A 19,927-nucleotide genomic window follows, 5' to 3' on the forward strand; every position below is an offset into this window, starting at 1 on the left:
ACTAAACACATGTTCTATATCTATATGATATGCTAAATTAATGATTTAAAACCTGGAAACACGAAGAACACTGTAAAACCGGACATACGCCGTCGTAGTAACACCGCGGGCTGTTTTGGGTTAGTTAATTAAAAATTATGATAAACTTTGATTTAAAAGTTGTTCTTCTGAGAAAATGATTTTTCTTATGAACATGAAACTATATCTAAAAATCATGGTTAAACTCAAAGTGAAAGTATGTTTTCTAAAATGGTCATCTAGACGTCGTTCTTTCGACTGAAATGACTACCTCTTACAAAAACGACTTGTAACTTATATTTCCGACAATAAACCTATACTTTTTCTGTTTAGATTCATAAAATAGAGTTCAATATGAAACCATATCAATTTGATTCACTCAAAACGGATTTAAAATGAAGAAGTTATGGGTAAAACAAGATTGGATATTTTTTATTTTTGTAGCTACAGGAAATATTAACAATTCTATACAAATCATATCCTAGCTAACTTATATTGTATTATACATGTATTCTAAAATATTATGTAATCTTGGGATACCATAGACACGTATGCAAATGTTTTGACATATCATATCGACCCATGTATATATATTATTTGGAACAACCATAGACACTCTATATGCAGTAATGTTGGAGTTAGCTATACAGGGTTGAGGTTGATTCCCAAAATATATATACTTTGAGTTGTGATCTAGCCTGAGACGTGTATACACTGGGTCGTGAATTGATTCAAGATAATATATATCGATTTATTTCAGTACATCTAACTGTGGACAACTAGTTGTAGGTTACTAACGAGGACAGCTGACTTAATAAACTTAAAACATCAAAATGTATTAAAAGTGTTGTAAATATATTTTGAACATACTTTGATATATATGTACATATTTATTATAGGTTCGTGAATCGACCAGTGGCCAAGTCTTACTTCTCAACGAAGTAAAAATCTGTGAAAGTGAGTTATAGTCCCACTTTTAAAATCTAATATTTTTGGGATGAGAATACATGCAGGTTTTATAAATGATTTACAAAATAGACACAAGTACGTGAAACTACATTCTATGGTTGAATTATCGAAATCGAATATGCCCCTTTTATTAAGTCTGGTAATCTAAGAATTAGGGAACAAACACCCTAATTGACGCGAATCCTAAAGATAGATCTATTGGGCCTAACAAACCCCATCCAAAGTACCGGATGCTTTAGTACTTCGAAATTTATATCATATCCGAAGGGTGTCCCAGAATGATGGGGATATTCTTATATATGCATCTTGTTAATGTCGGTTACCAGGTGTTCACCATATAAATGATTTTTATCTCTATGTATGGGATGTGTATTGAAATATGAAATCTTGTGGTCTATTGTTACGATTTGATATATATATAGGTTAAACCTATAACTCACCAACATTTTTGTTGACGTTTAAAGCATGTTTATTCTCAGGTGAATACTAAGAGGTTCCGCTATTGCATACTAAAATAAGGACAAGATTTGGAGTCCATGCTTGTATGATATTATGTAAAACTGCATTCAAGAAACTTATTTTTGATGTAATATATTCTTATTGTAAACTATTATGTAATGGTCGTGTGTAAACGGTATATTTTAGATTATCATTATTTGATAATCTACGTAATGCTTTTTAAACCTTTATAGATAAAATAAAGGTTATGGTTGTTTTAAAAATGAATGCAGTCTTTGAAAACGTCTCATATAGAGGTCAAAACCTCGTAACGAAATTAATTAATATGGAACGTTTATAATCAATATGAACGGGACATTTCAACTAGTGGGTTGTAATTAGGCCCTAAAGCTAACCCTTAAAACCCCTAATTGGAAAAATACACCCATTTACTTCCCCCTAACCCTAAACCACGAAAATTGCAACTCCTCCCTCATCATCTCATCATCATTCATCAACACCACACAAACACCATCAATTTTGATTATTTGCTTGAACCTTCAACACGAAAGTGCTTCCTTTGATCGTCCTCTACACGCTAGTACTAATTGATTTGTGTTTTAAGGCATAAAAACTAACCCTAATTTTATTATATCAGTTTTTTATGTCAATTACATAGTGTATTGATGTCTAGTGCTCCATTACATGCAATTACAGTTGTCGTTAGTCGTTAAATTGCTCGATTGTTGTCGTTGCAATGAATCACGAATTTGTTTGCTATGTATCTGATCAAATTAGTTTGTGTACTGATTTTGTATTATATCTAGATGGATAGATCTCAAAAAATTAATAAGTTTGGACTTTGATTTTGCTTGATTTCGTTATCGTATGCTTAAGATATGCTTAATCAAAGTTTTCGTTAGGGTTTCACATGTAATCCGAATTTTCTGATTTGTATGCTTTATGATTTGACTAATAAAAAGTGTACTATTGTATTCCTTATGAAAAGTTATGCAATTTGGACTTAAGGTTTGCGTTAAAAGATTATGTAATGCTCCCGTTATGTCAAAACGAAGATTTGGTTCTTTAAGTGACCTGAATCAGTTTTCAAAGTTACATAAAAATTGCTAGAGTGAACTAGGAGTTGTTTGAGACTTTGATCTTCTGGAATATATTAGTTTATATGTTACTTGACATATTTCATTTGTATTAAAACTTGTAAAAACTTGAATTGCCATGAGATATATGCCCGTCTAAGTGATATGTCTGTTGGATGAACAAAACTGGAAGGTCTGTAAAGATTGATTAATCTGTACGAATTGGCTAAAGAGATGTCTTTGATTATTTTACCACTAATATTTTGGAATGTTTTTAGGTGATTCCAATTGGCCGTTCGTCAACATCTATTTTCTATATTTTCAGAGAAATATTTCAAAACTGATGCGCGTGCTGAAATTAATTTAGTAAACCGTAACTAGACCTCTTCTGACTTCTGACTTTTATATATCGTATGAGGCTTTGGCCGGACTTTTTGGAATCTATTTTAATTGTAGTTATGATCTGGAGTTTTTTTATGATTCAATGGTTTATGTGCTATGAGCTATAGTTGGATCTTTCTACGATGTACGTTTTTCGAAGGCATGCTTTAAAGTGCAAAAGTGCAATATGCTTAACTTTGACTTGTAAAGTGATACTTGACCTAGGTTTGACTTATTGATCATGTTTTCATGACCTACTGAGATGTTTTACTTTAGTTTACCACTTTGACCGAGATGACTTTAGGGTTGACTTTGGTTGACTTGCTTGGATTAGTTGACTTTTACTTGCTTGTTGAATTAGTCTGAGCACTAGTACTTTGCGTACACTATGGGTTAACATTATGACCTATATGTGTATACTTAAGATGACCTATTTGACTAGGTTACATTGTTCGGTCGTGATTGTTCGACTACAGTACGATTTGCTAAGATATTTCAGTGCTTTTACTAAGGTGAGTCTACAGTCCCTTTTTCAGCAACATTTTTGGGATGAGATACATGCTACTTTTGAAACTATTTCTTAAACTGTTTTTACGAATGTTCTACATATTAGGCATAAATAACTTACCAAGAATATACATATGAGTTCAGACCAAAAATCCCTTAGCTTGATTATATTAGTTACTTTGTAAGCTCGACTTATAGGGACGGTACCGTTAGGTTTGACAAACCTCACTGCAACGTTAAACAAGTGCTTATATAGTTGTTACTCGTACACTTGATCGGTGTATCGCCAGTATAGCGTAAACTAAGACATGTGCTCGGCTCATGCAAAGGTTAAAGCTTTATAATCAAATGCTCATAATAAGTGTATATTATTACGAAGCTTTTCAGAAATCTCGTGGCCTAACTTACGATGAATGTTACTTAAAGATGATGTTTACAAACTTGAAACTGGACATGGTAATGTCTACAAACAGATGAAATAAAAAGAACTTTTTGATGTCACTCACAGTTGAAACTTGACATCTTACAAACAGTTTATTACTTAGCATTTGCTATACGCAAACTTCTGAGATTAAACCTTAGCGGTTTATCCAGATAAACGATTTTCAGAAATGATTTTCGACAAACGATTTATGAAAACTGTTTTATGAAACATACGAGAACTATTTACTCAAACCTGTAGATTCACTCAACTTTATGTTGATCCGTTTTGCATGTTTTATCTCAGGTATTAGTTGCTTCCGCTGTAGAGCATTGTCGTTATGTAGAAGTCAAGCCAAGCATTGGGACCAGAGTTAGTACGCCGTTAGTGGATTCTGACGGGGTATTACACATTGGATCTTTTTTCTTTGGAATCAAAGTAACAAAGGACGCATTGCATCCTTTAGAGAACTCGGCCTTATCCCAAAACCACATAATTGCATCACCAAGCTCGTTCTTAATAACATCCCAATATTTCTTAATAAATCTCATATTAAACCCGTCCGGCCCCGGGGCCTTTGTGCTACCACAGTCCAAAATGGCTTCATGAATCTCTTTCTCATTAAAAGGTGACTCGAGTGCATCTACCTCATCAGTAGACAGAACCTGGTAATTCAAATCTTCTAAACTTAGTCGATCATAATCTGACTTAGAGAAAATACCTTTAAAATGCTTGAAAATTTCGGCCTTGATAGCATGTGGACTTTCTGACCAAACTCCCCCGATGTTTATACACCGAATATTGCATTTATTGATTTTCCTCTTGATCACCGAATGAAAATACTTTGAGTTCTCATCACCTTCTAGTATCCATCGTACCCTGGCCTTTTGCTTAAGCATGTTTTGTTTTGATCGCTTCTTTTTCGATCCAAATCTTACCTGTATCCTGCCAAATTTTTGTTTCGGACTCATTTAAACCTCCAGTTTCAGCCCTTATTTCTAACTCAGATGCAGCTCCTTTCAATGTTTCAATTTCACCGTCGAGATCCCCGAATCTGTTATAGCTCCATTTCCTTAAAGCCTCCTTAACCTTGTTTAGCTTGTTACGAAAAAGACAATCTTTGCGGGAATTATCACCTACCGAAACCTTACATGCATCCATAACCACCTGATCGACATCCTTCTCATCAAACCAAGCGTCAAATACTTTGAACGGTTTAGGGCCAAAATTCTTTTCTTCATCCTTCAACACAATAGGACAGTGGTCTGGATGTTTTCTTTCGAGTGCAACTGCAGAAAATTTTTCCCATATAGTGCAGAATTTCTCGGTAATAAAAAAGCGATCTAATTTGCTAAATTTGACACCGTCGTAGCTTACACGAGTAAATATCCTCCCACCTAAAGGTAACTCAATAAGATTATTAGAAGCAATAAAATCATTGAATCTTTTGGCTCGATAATCAAAAAAATCACAGTTGAGTCTCTCCTCCTTCCTTCTAACCTCGTTGAAGTCCCCACACAACAACCACACTTCGTCACAATCTTGTTCTAGAATCTCAGAAAGTGAATTCCATAACTTAAGTTTATTTTTATCATCTTGAGGCCCATAAATATTTATAACGTTAAGATTGCAATTCTTCGCTTTCCAGATGCCTCTTACCCCAATTACAGAGTCAAACTCGATAACGTCAGTAGCCACGAACTGATCAGTATTCAATATCAGGAGTTGGCCACCAGCTTTACCAACCTTCGTTTTTTGTATGAAATCACATTCCTCAGAACCCCACAGTGCCATAACCCATTTGCCGTTAATACAGTTTAGTTTAGTTTGTTGTAAGGCCAAAAAACATGGCTTTCCTTTAGCAATCAGATTCGTTACCCAACCAATTTTATCAACCCCTTTTGAATTCCCAAAACCGCGAACATTAAGTGAAATAGCTTTCATAATTAAATAATTGATAGACGATGATGAAGCTGGATAACTTACTTTTTGGAAGGCTTTTCCTTCCATTTGAGCCCAATCTTCTTGCCGTACTCTCGTACACCTTCTTCATACAATGAATCTGAGCTTTCCTTTTCATCTCTATTTACCAAAATTGAAAGAACACCCCTTCTCAGCACACGACGAACATTTTGAACCCAACGGATGCTCGGCTTTGTTCTTTCTCGCAGTGTTTTTAATGTTCATCATACGTGAAGACGCTTTCCAATCTCGCAAATTGGACCAGCAACAAGCCTTCTTGTTCAAATCGCATCCTTTTTTGATCTTCGATGTAACTTTGCGATTTTGATTTGGGATATTTGTTTTGCCTTCGGTTTCACGATTAACTTTACCCTTATTACTATCGATTGTGTTTTTTTATTTTAGTCGACTTATCCACCGGGATACAATTTGGGTTACCAATACCAATTGGGCTAGTGTGACAAGATTGGGCCACATCATCCAAACTTATGTCGTTAAAAATATCCTCGATTGGGCCATTATCTCTCAACTTCTCTCTCAACCTAATACCTTGTTACATGCAACAATAACCAAGGTTGTAAAAGACGCGAGTCGGGGACGCATCGGTCATGCCTAAAAAATGACGCGTCGGACGCAACGGGGATGCAACGGGCGTTGACTAACGTTGACTTTTTAAAATAGTTTTATTAAATATATATTTATATATAACATTATATATATCGAATCTTAAAATATAAACTATATTTATAATAAACATGAACAATTAACAATTATTAACAATACTACAAAAAAAATAACAAAAATTGACCGACTTTGACCGACTTTTTCCCAATTTGACCGGCTTTTTCCGAATTTGACCGATTTTTACCGACTTTGACCGACTTTTTAACTTTGAACGACTTTTTAGCAACGACACATCGGCCATGCAAAAAAAAAATGACGCGTCGGCCAAGTCGGCCAAGTTTTGCAACACTGACAATAACCATCTGTTTTACAGTGAAATATTTCCCCATATTTATACATCAATTTTTGAAATTGAAAGTTGTTTGTAATACAACTTTTCACATCTTCACACGCAGTACCAACCAATTATTTTTGTTAATGTGATTGGGTGGGTCCTATGCGTATGGAAAACCACAATTAAAATTAAATCAACTTCAATCTGAGTTGCAACTTGCAATGAATTCAATCTAAATAGTTGTGGGATTTTTTAGGCGCTATCATTGAAAACTCATGACAACTGTGTTTTTGTTTGCAAGAATAATATGAATCCAATTAAGCCTTCTAGTATGTGCATTTTGGTCCGTATAATTATAGCAAGAAAAAGGTAGACAATTCACCTACCAAAAAGATATTTATGAATTGCAACTGGTTGGGCAGTTGGCACGTAACATATTGGATGCTTCCCTAAATCAATTTACACCGTACAAAAATAAACCACATGTGATTTGTGCTCTACCCATCTTTTCTTGGTACTTTGCAAAAATCTTGCAATTGGTCAATATTTTTTTGAAGCATAATAAAAAGTCTAGCTTTTATTTATTTGCCATTGAACACGCTTTTTGTAATCTACAGATTCATAAGTAAACTTTTTCCTTCGTTTTTACATATTAAGTCGTCGATCGATCTTCATTCTAGGTTACAAAGTAGTCTTCTATATACATCCATCTCAATAAGGTATGGTTCTTTACTTCGCATCTGTAGCTCACAATTCTTGTCTAAAATGCTTCAATGTCTTAAAAAAATTTGTATGTGGAGTTGTAGCAGCATAAATGTGTGGTTTTTGTGAAGATAACAAAATTTATGCGAACCCACCCTAGTTGTAATATTGGGATGTGGTGGAAAAGTCTCACGTTCGAGTTCATCTTAAAAATATTCGCGAGATTTATTTCTTGAAAGCCGGATTGTCCCGGGAAGTTTTACCGAGCCGTATTCAGGACCCAGATCTGATCCACCTGTCCCTCGGTATGGGTTAAGGTTCGGATTCATGTAATGAGGTTCGGGTTTCCGCCCGAAAACGCGTGCGTGAGTGGCAAATGAGAGAATTCGATGACAAGAAAAAACAAAACAAAGTTATGATCACAAGAATAATGTCACTTTTTTTATTTTTTTTAATCTAATCTAATACATAATAATAATAAACACAATATACACTTAGAACCAAAAATAATTGCAAGGCAACCGTAACAAATGGAGATTTACTTTTGACAACAAAATATGGTGCAACAATGTAGCCTTTTATATAGCCTTTTATATAGACATTTATAGTTAACTCATTTATAAGTGTTAATTTTCTATTTCTATTTTAATCAATAAAAAGCATTTTAACAAAATTATAAAGCATTTTAATATAAGTCTTTCTTGCTTTTCAAAAAAAAAAAAAAAACAAAATTATAAAGAATTCAAAATTTTATACAATATCTAGTGTAGTGTTTATGTGAAAGTGCCATTTTCCCACTAAGGGCTTTCATGTAAATTTACATTTGCATGTGATTTTAATTTCCAAGATTTATTTATTTATGATAATGATAATATAATAGTATGAACTTTTGTTGATGTCCACAGAGCCTCAATCTTCAGAACAAAAACAGAGCAACACAAAAACAAGTGAGTAAAACAGATCAAACAAGAACAAAATGATGCTAAGAAGTTCATCAACACCACTTCTTGGATCTCTATTGCCATCAATCTCATCTGATAACCGCAACAACAATCTCCATGAAACCACCTTACACCCATACAAATCCTCACCAATTCACAAATTCTCATTTCATCAAACACCATCCCCTGCATCTCAACATTTCACCACACTTTCATGCAACTCATCTCCGATGTCACCTTCATTCGGAACCAACGGATTACGAAGAGCGCAATCTGAAGGTAATCTAGACAGCTTGATTAGTTCAGAACATGAGGATGGATTCAGTTTCTTCAATGAACATAAGAAACATTCAAGTAGGTTTCATAGTACTTTACTGGAGACAATCCCATCTTTCTCTTTTCAGAATTCAAGATTCAAATCAGAAGATGATGAATCAAGTGATGATGAGGAAGACGAAGGGGTTGACGAATTTGGTGGTTTTAATATGGAGAATAAAGTTATGATCTTGAATAAGCAGATGGGGTATGGGAATTTGACAGTTAAAGATGATGTAGGAGGATCAGGTGCACAAATGTATCTTGCAAAAGGGATAGGTGTTGATGTAGGGTTTGGTTGTGGTGATGCTGGTGCAGGTGGTAGTGGTCGGAATCTTTCTCGATTAGGTCGTGGAGAAGGCGGCAACGACGGTGATAATCATGATACGGAGGATCATTACAAGAAGATGGTGAATGAGAATCCAGGAAATTCTTTGTTTCTATCAAATTATGCCAAGTTTCTATATCAGGTACCCTTCAAAAACCTTGATGGAATACTATAATAAAGTTGTAGTTACGCTAATACGGTCATAAATGGTTATGGAATAACCTGGTTAGATCGCATAAATCTAAGTAAAAATTATCCCCATTTTAGGTAGATGCACAGGGAAACCTTATTCATTTACTCGTTTGCTTATAAGCATGCCCATATGCATCTATTGTCATGTTTTGACTTTAGACGTTTTTTCTTCCAACTTTGACTTTTAAATTTCGTTTGTATTATATAGTATTCTATGAAAATTGATTGGTTTATAAAAACATATATATTTTAACGGTATAATGCTCATCAAGTATTATGTAACACATAAAAAATAATTTAAAGTCAAAGTTTGAATACATTTGGGACGGAGGGATTATGTTTTTTCGTATGTTCAGGTTACCCGGTGGGCCGAAACTTATTTTTACTCAATGCAAACGGGCCTAAACGGGGTAATCTCGTGACAGTTTGCAAACCTTCCTTGGCCACCCCAAAAGTTCACCTAGTAAAGTTCGAATTTGAGACCTCGGACATCATGATGCCTTACCAAATAGGCCATGCTTGTCATGTGGTCACTAACTAAATCAAGCCAATAAATTTACAAACATTATCAGACAGATATTGGTCATGAATATAAGTTGCTACCCCTTCATAATACATGTTATAACATTTTGATTTCGAGTTTTCGATCATGTCAGTCAAAGCAAGATCTTAAAGGAGCCGAGGAGTACTACTCAAGGGCAATTCTAGCGGATCCTAATGATGGTGAAATACTCTCACAATATGCTAAACTATTATGGGAGCTTCATCATGATGAAGACAGAGCAACAAGCTACTTCGAAAGAGCAGTTCAAGTAGCTTCTGAAGATAGGTAAGTGACGTTATAATGACGTTTGACTGTTTTCATTACTGGATAACTGAAAAGGTTTTAATCTAACTCGAGATTGTTTTTTCAGTCATGTTCATGCAACGTATGCTAGTTTCCTATGGGAAATCGAAGAGGATGAAGATGGGGAAGAAGAAGGGTATCTTAGTAATATCCCACCACTCTTCAACAATGGAAATATGGTTTCTGCTACAACCGCTTAAGCTTCAAATTCTACAACGGTGTACTGATGATTAAAGCAGCATTTTGCGTAGGATCTAGGGGTAGTTACATTATATGAAGCATATTCGTTAGCACTGTATCCTATTAGATTTAATAAACTATCATAAATTTGCAGAAAACTCGCAAATAATTGCGATATTCACTAGTAATTGCATACTTACATTACAGTTTTATACTAACATTAGACACAATAAAATTCAATAAAAAAACCTTGTACTGCAGAATATATGATTTGGCTAAAAAAGTTGACTAATATGTGAAACCATAACCAGGTATTTAATATGAATGTTTGTTATACCCCTTATTAGTATATTTTGTTGTAAAATCTGTATATACTTTACAGCAGTAAAGTGTAAGATATATAGTTCTTTAAACTTCTGTGTATACATTGTCTTCCAAAAGGATATAAAGCAATCTTATTTTATGAAAGTAACATTTCTTTTTGGATAACAGCAGAAGAAACCACATATTTTAACAAATATTTGGTCTTTAACTAATGTTACTAGTTATAAACTTGTTAACCATCTGCAAAATTGACCCTTTAAATGAAAAAGGCCATAAGATTGGTCCTCACATTAAAATTGGCAGGCTCAGTCGTAATAATTGGCTCCACGCATATGCAGGAATGGCACCAGCAATTTTGATGTGCAGGCGGCATCGTTGTAGCCAATGTAAGCGTGCTTTTAAACATGCTACTGACTTACTGAGAAATGAAATTCATAGCTGTTTCCCCAACAAAAACGCAGCCGATAATGCAACACTGATTTTGGTACACAAGATTTTTCCATTTTTTGATATATTGAGACACTTCTAAAAATTGACTAACGGTCAAACAAATTCATAGAGCTACATATCTAGTCAGACTTTACATTTTTTGGAATACATGTACAGCCACTTGTGGAACAGATGAGTTGGGACTTGTGGTTGGGAATAAGTAAATAACCGAATAACTACTTCCGTAAGCAATATATGTGCCGTAAGCAACCTACAGGTAGTGCAGAATCTAAAAGCAATGAACCCAAGCAGCAAGTAAGCAACAGTGTATACATTCTAAATTTTATAATACCTGTTGGGTATATCCAGACTCCCATTGTTGTACTTGAGCTTGTGTAGCTTGTGGCTGGACACAGTGACCTGCTCCCTCTGGTCCTATGCGCCGTTAATACCAGATTCATTTTATACGAGGATAAATAGCCCTCCTGGAGACGCTTCTTTGATTGATTCACTTATGTGGGGTAAGATAAGCTTGTCACGTTGAACATTAGCCTTCTTGTTCGATTGTGCATCCACAAAGGATACAGTAACTGCAAAATGAACAGTGATCACAAAGTTACCTTAGAAGCAAGGTTGAAAAGACGCGAGACGGGATCGAAATGGTCGGGAATTTAAAATGTCGAGACAGGGTCAAGACGTTCGAGACGGGGGGTTGAGACGGACGTTGACTGACGTTGACTATATAAATATATATATATATATATACACATATTTTAAAGCCAAAAAACCTTCGTTTACCAGTTTGTACCTATAATCGCAATTATCATTAATATAATACAAATAAGTAACACTAAACTACGTCAATGTTGATCGATTTGACCGATTTTAACTGAATTTTTGACTTTTGACCAGCGTTGACCTGACTTTTGACTGTTGACCGACTTGTTAGAAGACAGGACGGGGTCGAGACGGGCTAGTCATCAACGTCGCAACGGGCGTCACAACACTCTTAAAAGAAGGAAGAAAAAGGAAAACGGAGGACGTTTTCCCTGCTCAGGTTACCTGGAAAGGACAAGTATTTTTACTCTGATGTACGTGGTCTAACCAGGTTATCCAGTAACCATTTCCGACCCATTCACTGGCCACCCCAAGATGTGCTGCCAGTTAGGTTTAAGCTTGACACCTTTGTGAGGATATGAGGACGTCAATCACTATGTCACCTCAAGATTGGTTAGGAGTAAGGACAAAGAGAGACCTTTTAAAGTGATTTTTGGAGTTGATTCTTCAAGCCTTCAAGGGATTGGTCTACAACCTTGTTTGCCATATTTACCCTTCTCAAAACTAACTACAGACTCGAAATTTGGAAATCTCTAGTGGTAATCCAAGTTCTTTGGGGCTTGACTCTCAAAAAAATTGCAAAAATTCGCTTGTACAAAGAACACACTTTTTCTGAATTTTACTTAACATTAGAAGAAACAACCAATGGATAAACACCCAATCAGAACATAAAAAATGAAATCACTGTTGATTATTGGCTCTACTGAAGTGCTCTAGGTGATTTTACCAAATGGCATTGTACGCTAGCATGCTTCATAATTGCTTTGAGAGGACCAGGAGAAATTTCAGTACGGACAACTTCATAAGATGCCCAAGCTCCAGCCAAATCTTCAGCAAGTCTTCTTAATCAAGCAACAAAAAGGTGAATTTCAGGTTGCCTCTGTATATATTAGCAACTATGTTCATAAAGACATGAATTATATAGAAAACAGAATGAGTAAATCATGCATTATTCATCTCTCAGACGACTACGTTTAAAACAGATCAAGAGCAGTTGCCTCTGTATGGATCATGATCATCCTACATATTTATGGCAAAATTACGATAGAGCAACCACATGTATATTGTATACAGAACATGTTACTCCTTGAACTGCACGCTCATTAACTTCCAAAACTTATCGGTAGACCCCAAACGTGCTTCATGGTCAGCGTATGTTTTCCAATAACCATAACAAAGAGAAGATCCAGCTAAAAATGCATCATAAACTTTCCAAATCTTCATAATATCGCCCTAAACATATACAGAATTAATAAACTTCTGATGGTATAAACTTGAATGCAACAAATTATTTCAAAAATGCTTGTTACTAATAAAAATGATGTTTCCTTTTCTCTGTCTCCTCAATTAGTGTAGTCTAAGCATTGAAACTAAGAGAATTAGCTCTTATGATGTTCTATAATCAGTGTTCTACTGGAGATAAGGCTGCATCGTGTGTCGTTAAAAGAAACAAACAATAATTCCCTCTTGAAAGTCCAATAAAATAACTATAACTATTAGTTAACTAAGAAATTAAAAAGAAACAAAGATATAGGGGATGCAGAAGTATAAACTGACAGTTTTCATACAAAGTCGAGAATAAAAAAGTACGGAGTAGTTATTACTCACTAAAGTGGCAAATACAAGCGGATGGCGGTTAACAACAACGCGGTGGACGCCGTTGAATAACGTAATGGGAAGGCCAAGTGTTAGATATGGATCGGGCCGGGTCACTCAATTGCAAGTTATGCATTTGTAGTTCTGTAGACCAAATTACCATTACCATTACCAAATACCAATATACCAATACCATTACTATAAGCTAGGTCACGGCATTTCATGTTCAATAAACATATGCAAGTTATATGTAACTTCTGGTTTTTATAGCGACCTAGCATTTAATGTTTTTGTTATCAATTAGTCCGGACCGGCCCGCGTGTTGCGGCGGGGGCTTTCGGCCTGCGTATTCACATTAAACATAGCATTGTGTATTTACATAGGGGAACACGGCCCATGTGTTAAGCGCCGTTTTAGATGTCGTTGTGTTAAGCGTTTTTTAAAAAGTATCTGTTTGGAACGTAGTTAGTTTTGTTTTGTTCAATAAATTTTTCCGAGTGTAACGGTGCTGTCGGAAAAATTTAACTCGCGGCGAACAGAAAGAAATGTATTGGAGATAGCCCGAGGTGTTTAGCGTTTTTTGAGTAGTGTCCGTTTCGCGTATACGTAGTCCCGTTGGGTTGGTAAGATTTTTTCGAGTTGAACGGTGGTCTCGGAAAAATTTAACTCGTACCGAGCGAGAAGATAGAGCCCGTTATAAGTTCAGGTGGAGTTAGTTTCTTTTATTTTAATAAAATTATATATTTACACTTTTTACCCCTGGAAAAGTTTAAAGTTGAGGGGCCGTTGTTTAAATGTAGCCGAAGTTGAGGGACCGTGTGTAATGTGAACGCAAACTCAAAGCGACAATCTGATGTAACTGAAACGACGCATCCGACCACCACTTTTAGTATGTAAGATTTTTTCGAGTTGAACGGTGGTCTCGGAAAAATTTAACTCGTACCGAGCGAGAAGATAGAGCCCGTTATAAGTTCAGGTGGAGTTAGTTTCTTTTATTTTAATAAAATTATATATTTACACTTTTTACCCCTGAAAAAGTGTAAAGTTGAGGGGCCGTTGTTTAAATGTAGCCGAAGTTGAGGGACCGTGTGTAATGTGAACGCAAACTCAAAGCGACAATCTGATGTAACTGAAACGACGCATCCGACCACCACTTTTAGTATGTAAGAGTTTTTAATAAAATTATATATTTACACTTTTTACCCCTGGAAAAGTGTAAAGTTGAGGGGTCGTTTAAATGTAGCCGAAGTTGAGGGACCGTGTGTAATGTGAACGCAAACTCAAAACGACAATCTGATGTAACTGAAACGACGCATCCGGCCACCACTTTTAGTATATACTTTTAGTATATAAGAGTTAATTAATTTAGGAAAAGATATTGGGTTTGTTTTTCTAATGTTAGATTAAAAGGGACACTTGTAATTCACATTCACATTCACATTCACATTCACATGAGAAATAATTAAATAGTAATAAGACATTTTCAAACATGGAACGTAATTCGTATTGAATAACCTCAAGTGAATTCTTTACTACTCCCTCCGTCCCATAATAAGTGTCATGTTCGACTTTTCAAGATTTTACTTCCAAAATTTTGACTTCAAATATCTTTATTTGTTATGCAGTATTTGATGAAACTTATATAAATGGATTCGGTTTTAAAATATGTTTTCATTGATATAAGTTTCATTAAATATTATGCAATACAAACAAAAATATTGGAAGTCAAAATAATAGAAGTAAGACCTTGAAAAGTCAAACATGACACTTATTATGAGACGGATGGAGTACCTTTTACGAGTAACTCAAGGTGCCAATCACGGGACTATTTTACGATGGTTTTTATTAGACTATTCCTAACCTTCAGAGGTATAGTCAAATTGTGTATTTTTTGATGAAAAAATAAATTCTTAATGTGATTGTATTTGACTTTCATTTTTTGAACAGTAAACAGGATCACTTAGGGAACTTAGTCACTCACGCTCTCATCTCCCACAGTTGCATAACCCGCCCCCAACTACTGCCCAGGAGAAAACCCGGGCTAATCCGAGGGCATAAGCGGTGAAACCCCCTCCCCCACTGCCTCTCCAACGCGATGTGCGGAAGACACCCTTAGGTGGAATTTAAGGGTAAAGAGAAAACCTTTGTTTCAATGTTGCACTCCACGGGAGTCGAACTCTCGACCTCTCGCTAAGAGAAGCATGCCACCACCACATAATTTTTGTGAAAAATATTTGTATGGTGATGTGGTAAAATCTGACTAGAAATTGAATGGTAAAAAATAAATTAAATAAATATATAAAAGATGTCATGAATTGTGATTGGTTGAGTAAGATCTCACGCTCCAAACCATTCCGTCATAAAAGCGACTAACGCCGGGTGCCTTCAAAGGTTGACACTGCACTATTTCCGTTTCAATGCGTCAGAGTGCGTCACCTTAGGTTGACGGATAGCAGTTCACGCTGATTTAAAAATAGTCTTAGTGCATAATGTGTAAGACTCAAGTTAATTCGGTCATTTGGTCATGGACTTTCTTGTAACCGAACAACAGACTTTGGATACTGGTTTATTTCGTCACTTAGATGATTTTATATATTGAAGGTTTATGTTTCATCGTTGGTCGTTTAGGTAACGAGATCGTTAAATGCTAAATCCAAAGTTAAACTGACTTGTCCACCGCACGACAGTCAGAGACTGTCACACGATAGAATTAAGTAGGTGGAATATGTGACGATCGCTCCAAATCCATATGGACGAACACGTCATTCATTGATTTCATTGCGAGGTATTTGACCTCTATGTGATACATTTTGTAACATTGCATTCGTTTGAAAAGGTATTTCATAAATGAATATATAAATTTCAGGTTTTTTTACATCTGATGATTCCTACGTATAGACAATCACCATTTAAATGGTTTACAATAATACATCTGTTGACAATACAGTCAAAATAAGATACATGGTAATGGTTTGATGAATGCAAGTTTCTTGTATATAGCATGTATGACTCCAAGCACATAACTTGTATCACGTATGAGCAAACAGCGGAAGACTTCTAGAAACCTGAGAATAAACATGCTTCAAGTGTCAACACAAAGGTTGGTGAGTTCATAGTTTTAATATTACACATAATCCGTATATCAATGTGGATTACAAAAGTTCAGTTGTTTCATTCAAAACGTTTATCATTATGTTTTAAATAAAAGGTGGACCACAAGATTTCAGTTGTTTCATCCGAAACGTTTATCAATCGGTTCTACAAAATTGAGCACCCTGGTAACTAAACTTTAACGTTTATATAATTTGTACCCTCTGTATAATCATCTTAATAATACACGCAAACCAACGTGTACGCTTCTCAAATAGCATACGTCCGTTAAAAGGCTAGCGCTCTAGCTCGAACGGGGATGTCAAGCCCTATGGATCCATATATAACTACTCGCGCCCACCAGTTCTTATAACCGGCAGTTACTAGTTACCAAAGCTAAGGGATTTTCGGTTCAAACTCAGTGTAGAATTTAGTATGTACTTGTATCCATTGCATTTAAAATAAAGTGCATGTATACTCAGCCCAAAAATATAAAGATTGCAAAAGCAATTAAAAAAAAGATCAATGAAACTCACGCATATAAATATTGTATATCGGTTAATAAAGCATTTGCATGTATTCGCAGTTAAAAATATATTTCAAAAGCATTTAATAAAGCAGTTGTAAAAATAGCGCATGTATTCTCAGTCCCAAAAATATAAAGAGTAAAAGGGAATCAAATGAACTCACTGTTTAATATTGATATACAATATTGCAGGAAAGCACGTAGACGCATCGGAGATGATAAACACGAGGTTTGATTCAGAAAAAAAATACCCCCGAACATTACCCATAACCTCCTTGGCAATAACCCATAATTTCCTTAGCTCTAGCTTGCTCGAAAACTCATTTTGAAAATTACTTGGACAGCACTCCGTCGTAATATTTGATGTACATTATTATTTTTGTATCGCAAAAATAATAATACTTATAATAAGATTAATAATAATCTTAATAATAATAATAATAATAATAATAATAATAATAATAATAATAATAATAATAATAAATATTATACGGAGTAATATATATTTGATTTTTCATTCGAGCAAAACACCTGAATTTATAGTACCTGGCCTGGAATCTGGAGTCATGCGACTCGCATGGAAATGGCCTTCTGGCCATGCGACTCGCATGAGGACCAGGGACAGCTCACATTGTTTTGGCTCCTAGCTTGTCGACATAATATAAAATAAATATAAATATATAAATAATTAATATAATTATTTATATATTATATTTTATTCTTGTGCATAGTAGACTAGATATTTTTGGTCCGATAAGTCGTACGTCATCACTCGACTTATGTCCCGGTTCCGGTTTCTCGAACGCATTTTCGTACGCTTAGAAAACTTGCATTTTACATTTCGTGACACGTACCTTTGTCAAAATATAGCCTTAAATTATCCCTTAATTATATCACTCAAAGTGTATCTTAAACTTTCGAGTGTTTTGGTCATTTACTTCTATAAATCATCGTCTCGCTATTTGTTAAAACACATTTTTATAATAGTGTTTTACTGTAGCAAAGTTACTGTAGCAAAGTCAAATTTTACTGTAGCAATTCACTGTAGCAAAGACAGATAGGTGACAATATATTAATAAGGGTTATGGGTTTCATTCAAATGTTACAAACTATGCACAAACCCTGGTCGAGTATTCCGTGAGGGGTTTATTATTATTATTATTATTATTATTATTATTATTATTATTATTATTATTATTATTATTATTATTAGAGTGAGATAGCCATTCCGTCTCCACTGGCGAGTAAAACCTCTGGGTGACGGAATGGTTTATAGTGACAACCACATTGAGTACCCACTAGCGAGTAAAACTCCTGGGTGACGACCGGTGACGATTCCGGTATTATAACACAATGGGGTCACAACATTTTTTATCAGTGCTAAATTTATTTGAATGCTATTTAGTAGGTAGTTTACTTTCAAAAAACTAAAAATTCGAAAAATATATGAGGCACGAGTGGATTAATTTAGTGGTGTCATATATACAATTTAAAAGAAAAACTATCAATCTGAAAAATATATGGGAACTACAGCTAAATTTAGTGGTGTCCTATACAATTTAAAGAATATTTTCTGTAAAAAAAAGTTTCAAACTAGTGGTGTCTCGCGAGTTGAGTCCCCGAGCAGTGAGACCTGTAACTAGGTGATTTGCACACATTGGCGCCCCCTCCGGTCAATAGCCCATTTTTAATTCGAACTTGGGCATTACCAAGATTTAAATCCGGGCCTCCTGCTTCACAAGGAACTCGGTGACCACTGGACTATGCCCAAGTGATTTATTCTCCGAGTTTTTCGTTTCCATTCAATCCCAATACCAATAACAACTCTAGGTATCGATCAAGTCTCTTTTAGGTTTGATTCTTCGATCTCGAAAGTTAATGTTTATTCGATTAAAACTTTTTATAGTGATTTCCGCCTCTAGATTAGATATAACGTTTGTTCTAAGGTCCGATTAGCACCCTACGGTTTTAAATAGGGTGCTTATATTGTTTGATGGTGGATGAGTTAGTTTTGACTTACCTGCTATTGAATTTCAAAGTTAAGAGGTAACTTGAACTCAAGTTGGAACATCTTAGAAAATCTTATTGACACAAGTCTAGAAGTTATGGTACACATTGTCGAATTCTTGGGAGGGTATGGGTGGGCGATGGCCCTCCCAAAATATTTGATTAATACTATTTTTTGTAGAATAGAACACGAGTGTCAAGCTGCTTTAATGGCTATTACATACAAGCAATTTCACAATATGTGTCTAAACTTTGATGCAGTTTTAAATCCTGCAGCCACCTTCTTTTTTTATACTTTTGAATCTTTAGTTGTCACCTTATTCTTTACTAGATTACTAATTAAATTTATAATTATTTAACAACAATATATTATATATACATAGAAACTAAAAATTAATTGCAACTTGAATATTTGTTCTACATGAGCTATTTGATTTATATAGATAATCATCGTATATAATGTTCAAAATTAACCTTTCGAAAATTATGTTTAGGATTGGCCCCTCAACAATCGTGTACAAGATCCACCAGTGATGGTACTATTTAAATATTTGGTGGAAACATGCATTATTTCCTTCTTTGCTTTTATTTCATATATATGTTGTTGTCTCTCATCATGAATCACGATTAAAAAAAAAAAAAAAGTGGACTTTTTTTAAGGTGTGGAAATTATAAAAGTTAGAATTTTTAGTCTTTATTGAAATAGTTTGATCTGCAAAGTTATGTGGAAATGAATTTACATTCCTTGAAAAATTTAAAACTCAATTAAAGACATCCTATGAACCAAAGTCACAGTGAATTTTATTTAAAGAAGGAAAGAACTATTTTAGACAATAGTATGTGTTTATGTTAGACCATTCGT

The 19,927-nt window shown here is 34.9% G+C and overlaps 2 protein-coding genes and 1 long non-coding RNA gene across 3 annotated transcripts; 1 reads left to right on the top strand and 2 right to left on the bottom strand.

Moving 5' to 3' along the window:
* Positions 1-3,483: 3,483 nt before the first annotated feature.
* LOC139843855 (uncharacterized) lies at positions 3,484-5,841 on the bottom strand. Its single transcript, XM_071834022.1, has 3 exons — positions 4,770-5,841; positions 4,231-4,597; positions 3,484-3,505 (listed from the first exon to the last, which is right to left on the bottom strand). The coding sequence occupies exons 1-3, from the start codon at positions 5,839-5,841 to the stop codon at positions 3,484-3,486; spliced, it is 1,461 nt and encodes a 486-aa protein (XP_071690123.1).
* A 2,517-nt stretch (positions 5,842-8,358) lies between these two features.
* LOC139880432 (uncharacterized) lies at positions 8,359-10,460 on the top strand. The gene is made up of 3 exons (XM_071865478.1): positions 8,359-9,179; positions 9,886-10,058; positions 10,144-10,460. The coding sequence occupies exons 1-3, from the start codon at positions 8,430-8,432 to the stop codon at positions 10,274-10,276; spliced, it is 1,056 nt and encodes a 351-aa protein (XP_071721579.1). The 5' UTR covers positions 8,359-8,429; the 3' UTR covers positions 10,277-10,460.
* Positions 10,461-11,022: 562 nt separating this feature from the next.
* LOC139880448 (uncharacterized) lies at positions 11,023-13,325 on the bottom strand. The gene is made up of 3 exons (XR_011771278.1): positions 12,574-13,325; positions 11,362-11,599; positions 11,023-11,280 (listed from the first exon to the last, which is right to left on the bottom strand). It is a non-coding gene; the product is annotated as an uncharacterized lncRNA (long non-coding RNA).
* Positions 13,326-19,927: the final 6,602 nt, after the last annotated feature.

The sequence above is a fragment of the Rutidosis leptorrhynchoides genome, chromosome 1, assembly GCF_046630445.1.
Source record: "Rutidosis leptorrhynchoides isolate AG116_Rl617_1_P2 chromosome 1, CSIRO_AGI_Rlap_v1, whole genome shotgun sequence".
NCBI classification, from domain to species: Eukaryota; Viridiplantae; Streptophyta; class Magnoliopsida; order Asterales; family Asteraceae; genus Rutidosis; species Rutidosis leptorrhynchoides.